The sequence below is a fragment of the Chaetura pelagica genome, unplaced genomic scaffold (assembly GCF_000747805.2).
Source record: "Chaetura pelagica isolate M959 unplaced genomic scaffold, ChaPel_1.0 scaffold676, whole genome shotgun sequence".
Lineage (NCBI taxonomy): Eukaryota > Metazoa > Chordata > Aves > Apodiformes > Apodidae > Chaetura > Chaetura pelagica.
In genome coordinates, this window is record NW_009953724.1 from 558864 (window position 1) to 568264 (window position 9401).

At 57.7% G+C, this 9401-nt stretch overlaps 1 protein-coding gene across 1 annotated transcript in view; it reads right to left on the reverse strand.

Annotated features, from left to right (window-relative positions):
* Positions 1-9401, reverse strand: part of RNF19B (ring finger protein 19B) — a 19672-nt gene that overhangs the window by 5950 nt on the left and 4321 nt on the right. Inside the window, exon 2 of the mRNA XM_010000619.1 lies at positions 1654-1859. Within this exon, the coding sequence (XP_009998921.1) occupies positions 1654-1859 (206 nt within the window). The remainder of the gene's footprint in view (positions 1-1653; positions 1860-9401) is intronic.

Genomic DNA, 9401 nt, shown 5'->3' on the forward strand with positions numbered 1-9401 from the left:
AAAAAGGGGCACGGGGGCTGCAGCCACTCAGTGCAGAGGCTGCCCAGTCCCCAGTTTGGTGCTGGCAGAGCAGGATAAGGCTCCTTCACCTCTTCCTTAACCCCAGTGGCAGCTGGTGGCAGTGGGGCTGTGGCTGGGCAGCAGCTCAGGGCCCTCCTGGCAGCCCCTGCAGTGCTCCAGAGGGTGCAATCCAGCTGCTGAGACCAGCTCACACATTATTAATCACCACATTGAATCCAGCAAGAACGGGGTGGGGAAAAACCACTGTCTGAAGAACCTCCCATTCAGTGGTGAAGTGCAAAGCTCTTCCTGGCAGGGCCCTCCTTTAATGGGGTGTAAAAGCTCAGATGCTCTGTTTTTTTCTTGCTGGTTTGTACCACAGGCTGTGACAGCATCTGTGCTGTCCATTACCAGGGACCTCTAACTGGGGCATGTTGAGCCTTGACACAGCACTAAGCCATCCCTGAACCACCCAGGGCAGCTCCATTCTAACATTTTAACTCCTGAGACAGACAGCCAAGCAGGGTGTTTTTTTTGGGGGTAGGGCAGGACTGTGTGAACTGGCCTCAGTGCCCATTTCCAGAGTCAATACAGTTATTATTCACAAACTCTAACTCAGCAGACACAGCAGCTCCTACCAGGCAGTGTAGGAGTCTGTGGGTTGGCATTTTTTTCTGTGCCTGACATTACAAACACCTAACAGTGCCCAGAGAGAGGCTCCCCACACTCAGCTGGGCATGAATGTGACTCTTCACCATCGCAGCAGGCAAACTGGAGGAGCTGCAAGGCTCAAAAAGTACCTATTTGTTCAGGGTTTAGATCAGCAAGAAGCGAGAACATCCAAGATCAAAGCAGCCACAAGCCTAAGCAGAGTGGGTAAGGGGAGCTGCTGTGCTGTGGAGGGACCCAAAGCACATCATCACCTCCTGATGGGTTCTTGGAGGAGCCCGCTGGGTAAGTGATCCATGGGACAGCAGAGTGTTCTTGTGGCCAAGAAAACCAATGGTATCCTGGGGTGCATGAAGAAGAGTGTGTCCAGCAGGTCGAGGGAGGTTCTCCTGCCCCTCTACGCTGCCCTAGTGAGGCCACAGCTGGAGTGTTGTGTCCAGTTCTGGGCTCCCCAGTTCCAGAGGGACAGGGATATACCAGGGAAAGTCCATCAGGGGCTACAAGAATGATGGACAGGAACATCTGTCTTATGAGGAAAGGCTGAGAGTCCTGGGGCTGTTTAGTTTGGGTTGTTTAGTTCCACCTCAGCATGAGGAAGAACTTCTTCAGGGTGAGTGTGATGGAGCCCTGGGCCAGGCTGCCCAGAGAGGCTGGGGAGGCTCCTTCTCTGGAGACTTCCAAGGCCCATCTGGAAGCATTTCTTTGTGACCTGCCCCAGGTGGTCCTGCTCTGGCAGGGGATTGGACTTGATGATTTTCAGAAGCCCCTTCTAACCCTTTTATGACTGCCTGGTGTGTTCCAGGGCACAGGAGGAGGGGAAATGACTTGGGGTTTCCCCCATGCTGCGCCAGCAACACCTCCCACGGGGCACCAACACCCTCAGCTTTGCCTGGATGGGCTTTTACACCCAAGTGGCCTTTCACCACTTCACAGACATAACGGCAGCACCGAGTCAAGCCCAGAAAAAGAAGTGTGAGTCCATACCTGGCCCAGCCTCCTGCCCGTAGCTGAGCCCCGAGGTGTGCTTGGTCCGCACGCGGAGCGCCTGGGCGCGCTGCTGCCGCGCCATGTCACACGTCTGGTTGGGGTGCCAGATCTGCTTGCAGTGGTAGCAGAACTCAGTCTGGCACCCATCCCTCTCACAGGTCAGCTGGGGGCAGCGGGCGCAGCCGTAGGCGATCACGGCGTAACTGGAGAGGGAAAGACACGGGGAGGGGGGGGGCAGGGAAAGGCAGAGTGATCCCAGCGACAGGGAAATGTCAGTCAGGATGATCCTTTTAATTCAGCCCAGGGTGGCATGGGAGGTGTCACTGCCTGAGCTGCTCTGCTGGGAGCAGCTGGTTGAGGAGCTGTTGTGCTGAGCCACCCGTGCTGTGGCCCCAGGAGCTGCAGCCGTGCTGGCCCCTGAGGCAGCTCAGTCCCCTCTCCCATCCCAGCATTTCAGGTCACTCTCCCTCTTGCAGCCTGCTGGCCCCACAGGTGGTTCCTGCAGGGCCTGAATCTCAGCAGGGCTCACTGGGGGCAGACATCTCTGCTGCAGGCAGCTCAGGCACTGCTGTTCTCCTCAGGAACTGCTGCCAGTTCTCGCTCTCAACTCGCACAGACCAGATCAGTCCTGCCCGGTGTGCCCAGCTCACAGCCTGCTGTTCAATCACTGAGTTGTTCTGGTTGGAAAAGACCTTTAAGATGATCAAGTCCAACCCTAACCCAGTTCCACCAACCCCAGATCTAACCCATGTCTCTCAGCACCACGTCTACATGGCTTCTGAACACCTCCAGGGATGGGGATCCAACCACCTCCCTGGGCAGCCTGGGCCAGTGTTTAATTTCCCTTTCAGTGAAGAAGTTGCTTTTAATGTCCAATCTAAACATCCCCTGGTGAAACTTGAGACCATTTCCTCTTGCCCTATCACTTGTTCCTTGGGAAAAGAGACTGACCCCCCTACTCCAACCTCCTCTCAGGCAGTTGTCCAGAGCAAGCAGGTCTGCCCTCAGCCTCCTTTTCTCCAGGATGAACACCCCCAGCTCCCTCAGATGCTCCTCATAAGGCTTGTGCTCCAGACCCTTCCCCAGCTCCTGGTGCTCTTTCCTGTGGCTAAACCCCAACTCCTTAGAGCAGGCATGTGAGTGGATGTCATAGGGCTCAGAGGAGTCCAGGAAATCTGAGGTTGTCCTGGGCACTTCTATTAACCAAATGATTCTAAAACAGTGGAACAAGAGGTGTTTCCACATGCAGCTACCTCAAGAAACAAGCTCTTGTTGATCTCCACAGAATAACCTTTTTAAAGAGAAGTGAAGAACAAGGCTCTGCCCCTGGAGTGCCCCAAAACTTGAGAAAAACCAACCAAATGAGCAAGAGAGGGAGGCCAGACTCAGCCTGCTCCCTTGTCTGACATCAGCTCCAGAAGGAAGTGTCCTGGGTACACACAAGTCTGGGCAGCCTCACCAAGCACCGTGACAGGAAAACTCACTCACACTCAGGGAGGGTGAGGCTGTTTCCACTGGTAGGGGCTGAACTGAGCTCCTTCCGAGTTCTGTGACACCCACATGGCAAAGGGGGTTTTTGTTGTTCATCCCCAGTAATTCTGCCTGTGGCCAGGAGGAGAATAACTCCTCTTTCAGGTTTTATATTTAGAGCTTGTGTAGCTCGAGTTGTATTGCCTCTTCTCAAGAGGCAGCAGCGTGAGAACCACTGAATGTGTCACACCACAATGATTCACATCCCGTGGGAGTCTGAGCAACTTCACCCTGCCAGGCTACGGCACGATCGCCAAAGAAACAACCTCCCTGGGCCCAGCAGCCACCCTGAGCTGGGGCCAGTATTCCAGGAGAGATGGGATAAAAACGGCCTGGGAGGGACCAGCTTAGCCCACTCCCATGTATCCTGTCTAGGGAAGATACTGCTGAGCATCCCCACCCTGCCACAATCTTGCAGGCAAAGACCGACCCCTGGCAAGAAGAGAAGCAGCTTCATCTGCCCAGCTGTGTTGTGACACATCACAGCAGGCTAGGAAAGCTCAGTGTAATATATTGAGCAACCCTGTGCTCCAAATTAACCCCTCACTAGAGATATAGGGTTGGTTGTTGGCTTTTTTGGGGTTTTTTTTTAGACACTGGAGCAAATCCTGTGAGAAATGAACATCCTTGCTGTTTGTATTTTATTCCTAGAGCTGAAATGACAAACATCCCCAAAGCTGTGGGGAAAGAAAGGAAGTGGTTGGTTGTTAGGGAAAGTGAGGGAAAGAAATAACATGTCTCTGAGTTTAGGGTCAACTAGAAAGAGGCTGTTGAAGCCAAGTGCCCAGGATGAACCACAGCAGGATGTGGATGGCCAACACACACCCCCTCCTCCCCTAACCTGGGACAAACAGCTGCTTCCAGGCTCAATCCCAGGAGACAAAAAGGGAAGCTCTGCCTTTTCCCCACGAAGCAAGGGCAGTGAGAGCCAGGAATGGCACAGCACCCTTCCCAGCCCACTCCTTGGATGGCCAGGAACTGCCTCCATGCCTCCTCCTGCAGGAGTCAGAGCCTCACCAGCTGCCTCCAGCCTCTTTCACCGAGCTCAGCCCACACTCCTTTAAGGTTCTGTTATTCTCCTAAGCTTCTGGGAGAGATGCAGGATGACAGACCCTGGGCAGCAGAGCCCTGAGTGTAGCAATGGGGGGGGGGAAGCTGCAAACATAGAAAATTATTTGTATTGCAGTTGATGGTGCATCAATTGACCACCGTTTCCATGGCAACACACACCAGTGTTGTGCTGCTCCTCCTCCTCCCTGGCAGCAAAACCAAGCTCCTTCATTTAGGAAAGGCTGTGGAACGTGTGGAAGGGACAAGGTGCTGGGTGGGTGGCACAGGGCTTGTCCAGCAGCACCTGGGTGGTGGGTGGCACTGGGTGCTGAGCAGGGCTGAGCCCCCCTGGCTCCACGCACGGGCACCACCACGGTGGGGAAACCCACTGTGAATAATTCATCCCCTGGTTTTACAGCAGCACAGCGACACCAGCTCGCTGGGAAGAATGAATAGAGAGATTAATCCCCCTCCCTGCCAGAGGGCTGGTTCCAAACAGCCTTTGTTCAAGTGCTACAGACACGCCAGCAGCTCCTGGTCCACGACACGGAGCCACACGCTGCCAGGTCAGCCCCACAGTCACTTCTTCCTTCTACTGGGCAGCTCGAGGGAGGCTGCCCATGCATGGCTTGCTAACCAGGGAGGAGGCTGGAGCTCCCAGGGAGACCTGTGCATGACACAGCTCTGCCCAAATCCCCCAAAGCCACGGCAGGACCAGACTGGGTCACTGTGACAGAGGCAACGCCCTCCGGGCCGCGCTGGGGTTGGCTCCTCCAAACCCCACAGCCTGGGTGAGGTACGTGGCGTTCACACCTGAGCACAGATAAACATCACAGCAGGCAGAGAGCTGAGATTTCAGTGAGCAGGAACTGGATTTTCTCTGGCTGGTTAACAGCAGGGGCATTCCCTCTGCTATTGCTCCCTGGGCAGCACAACCTGCTCTATCTCCCTGATCTTATCCCCAGCGCTGCTGAAATATCAAGATCCCACACTCAGTTTTGCTTCAGAAAGGAGCTATTAACATTGCCCTCTGAAGAACCAAGCCCTTACACAGCACCGTGAAAAGGGCAACCTGAGCCAGGTTAACCCATTTGCATAGGGAGGCTATTACAAGGCTCTGATTAAATCTTGACAACCCTCCCACCAGGTTTTCCACTCTGACTGCTGGGCCAGACTTTCCTTTCATGTGCTTGCTACCCAGAATTGCAACCCAGGTTGAGTTCTAAGCTCAACTTCTCTGCCCTTCTCTGAGTTTCCCGAACAAAGCCCTTTTCCAGGCAGCTCTGGCTTCTGCTCAAACAGAAACCTGAAAGAGAAAATGAAAGCAACACGCAGATAATTATAAAGTCATCATGCTTGGCTGGGCTGACTTCTGGACAGACAGACGTTTCCTCACTGAGGCCATGGATAATGAGTCAACATCACTCCTCTGTGCCATGCACCCACATCCTTACTGGGAAACAGTGACTGTTGACAGTTCCTCCTTCCCTGCTGTGGAAGCTGCAGGGTGTCCCTCAGCACTGTCCCCACAGCTGCCAGCAACACACGGGCAGGGAAACTCCCAGCTTCCCATTTGAGGAAAAAAAAAAGCTCTTTTTCTTTTTGTTTTAATTGGGGAAATGATGGCTCAGCTAAAAGCCCCTTCAAGTCCCAGCACTTGTACCCAGTTTGTCTGTATTTCCACAATCCCCAAGGTCAAATTCTAGTCCTTTTAGTGAGGTAGTGAGGTCAGACAAGTGTCATTTTGGTACCCCAGGCCCAAAGCTGACTGCTGACAAGTGAATAAGGAACACCTACCAGATGTGTGCGGTGGTGACACTTGTGGTGTCCTGGGACCCCCTATGGGGACAGTGGGTGGGATGTCACCCCCAGGACCTGCTGGGGACACACAGCATCCAACTGGGATGGTGGCTCCAGGACCATTCCAGCTGGGACAATGTCCCCAGCTGTCCCGGGACCATCCCAGCTGGGATAACTGTCCCCATCTGTCCCAGGACCTGCCTCTGGGTGGGGGTCTCCCTTACCTGAGCTATCCCAGGATGGACAGGGTGGGCATCACCCCTTGGGGACAGTGGGTCCCTCCTCCCCAGGCTGTCCCAGGACAGGGTGGGCATCACCCCTTGGGGACAGCGGGTCCCTCCTCCCCAGGCTGATCCAGGACAGGGTGGGCATCACCCCGTGGGGACAGCAGGTCCCTCCTCCCCAGGCTGTCCCAGGACAGGGTGGGCATCACCCCATGGGGACAGCAGGTCCCTCCTCCCCAGGCTGTCCCAGGACAGGGTGGGCATCACCCCATGGGGCCAGCGGGTCCCTCCTCCCCAGGCTGTCCCAGGACAGGGTGGGCATCACCCCATGGGGACAGCAGGTCCCTCCTCCCCAGGCTGTCCCAGGACAGGGTGGGCATCACCCCATGGGGACAGCAGGTCCCTCCTCCCCAGGCTGTCCCAGGACAGGGTGGGCATCACCCCATGGGGACAGCAGGTCCCTCCTCCCCAGGCTGTCCCAGGACAGGGTGGGCATCACCCCATGGGGACAGCAGGTCCCTCCTCCCCAGGCTGTCCCAGGACAGGGTGGGCATCACCCCATGGGGACAGCGGGTCCCTCCTCCCCAGGCTGTCCCAGGACAGGGTGGGCATCACCCCATGGGGACAGCGGGTCCCTCCTCCCCAGGCTGTCCCAGGACAGGGTGGGCATCACCCCATGGGGACAGCGGGTCCCTCCTCCCCAGGCTGTCCCAGGACAGGGTGGGCATCACCCCATGGGGACAGCAGGTCCCTCCTCCCCAGGCTGTCCCAGGACAGGGTGGGCATCACCCCATGGGGACAGCGGGTCCCTCCTCCCCAGGCTGTCCCAGGACAGGGTGGGCATCACCCCATGGGGACAGCAGGTCCCTCCTCCCCAGGCTGTCCCAGGACAGGGTGGGCATCACCCCATGGGGACAGCGGGTCCCTCCTCCCCAGGCTGTCCCAGGACAGGGTGGGCATCACCCCATGGGGACAGCAGGTCCCTCCTCCCCAGGCTGTCCCAGGACAGGGTGGGCATCACCCCATGGGGACAGCGGGTCCCTCCTCCCCAGGCTGTCCCAGGACAGGGTGGGCATCACCCCATGGGGACAGCAGGTCCCTCCTCCCCAGGCTGTCCCAGGACAGGGTGGGCATCACCCCATGGGGACAGCGGGTCCCTCCTCCCCAGGCTGTCCCAGGACAGGGTGGGCATCACCCCATGGGGACAGCAGGTCCCTCCTCCCCAGGCTGTCCCAGGACAGGGTGGGCATCACCCCATGGGGACAGCGGGTCCCTCCTCCCCAGGCTGTCCCAGGACAGGGTGGGCATCACCCCATGGGGACAGCAGGTCCCTCCTCCCCAGGCTGTCCCAGGACAGGGTGGGCATCACCCCATGGGGACAGCGGGTCCCTCCTCCCCAGGCTGTCCCAGGACAGGGTGGGCATCACCCCATGGGGACAGCAGGTCCCTCCTCCCCAGGCTGTCCCAGGACAGGGTGGGCATCACCCCATGGGGACAGCGGGTCCCTCCTCCCCAGGCTGTCCCAGGACAGGGTGGGCATCACCCCATGGGGACAGCAGGTCCCTCCTCCCCAGGCTGTCCCAGGACAGGGTGGGCATCACCCCATGGGGACAGCGGGTCCCTCCTCCCCAGGCTGTCCCAGGACAGGGTGGGCATCACCCCATGGGGACAGCAGGTCCCTCCTCCCCAGGCTGTCCCAGGACAGGGTGGGCATCACCCCATGGGGACAGCGGGTCCCTCCTCCCCAGGCTGTCCCAGGACAGGGTGGGCATCACCCCATGGGGACAGCAGGTCCCTCCTCCCCAGGCTGTCCCAGGACAGGGTGGGCATCACCCCATGGGGACAGCGGGTCCCTCCTCCCCAGGCTGTCCCAGGACAGGGTGGGCATCACCCCATGGGGACAGCAGGTCCCTCCTCCCCAGGCTGTCCCAGGACAGGGTGGGCATCACCCCATGGGGACAGCGGGTCCCTCCTCCCCAGGCTGTCCCAGGACAGGGTGGGCATCACCCCATGGGGACAGCAGGTCCCTCCTCCCCAGGCTGTCCCAGGACAGGGTGGGCATCACCCCATGGGGACAGCGGGTCCCTCCTCCCCAGGCTGTCCCAGGACAGGGTGGGCATCACCCCATGGGGACAGCAGGTCCCTCCTCCCCAGGCTGTCCCAGGACAGGGTGGGCATCACCCCATGGGGACAGCCTCAGCTCCCCTCAGCCCCCTCAGCTCCCCCCGGCCTCCCCAGCCGGGCCTCGCTGCCATCCCAGGCTGCTGGTGGGTTATGCAGGGGCCTGGGGCTCCCCCGGAGCAGTTTGCTTTTTAACATGTCTCTTGTTGAGGAGTGGGGTCTATAAGGACAGGATTCCCCTCTAAATGAATTCACCTTCCTGGTGCATCTTGTCCCTTGCTGTGGGGCCTTCCTTTATGCTATTTACTGGCCCAGGAGCCCCTCCCCAAGCACAGGGTTTAGCCTCTTTCTCACAGAGGCACCAAAACTCCGACCCCCTTTCTTAACTGCAAGTCATGCAGAAATTTAAAAAGCCTCTGTTTCCTTCCAGGGTTCCCCCGTGCCCGCAGGGGTCTGCCAACCTCATCTCCCATTGAAAGGCAGATAACCTAAGGGGAAGGATCTGCCCCTTACAATGCAGGGGAGTCGAAGCAGAAAGATCTGCTGTGTCTATGAAATGAACATTAAATCAGCACAGAAGGGGCTGCTTTCCTCCTTGACTGTCAGCTTGTGACTGGACTGTAGTTATTCATGTGACAAGATGAGTGTGGCTTCATCAACTGTCTTCCAGCTATTGCCATTCCTGAAATAATTTCTCTCAGCAAAGCCTATTTGCATAGTTATTACCTGGCTCCTTCCTGGCTGTGGAGGGCCCTGTTCAGTGCCTATGGGATGGAGAACAAGGTTTAGAGAACAGAACCTGGGCTGACAGCTGAAAGCAGCTGGTTCCGGTGCTCGTGCTGCCTGACTTGCTGTAGGCAAAGACCCCATGCCTGCCTGTACAGCAGAGATAATGATGCTTCTTCCCCATTTGGTGGAGGGGTGAATGAAGACACAGGGAGAATGAATCACCTGCGTAAGAGCACACAGATGAAGCCTCCTCTTCTCCTAATACCCTTCAGCTCTCCTGTTACTTTCCCT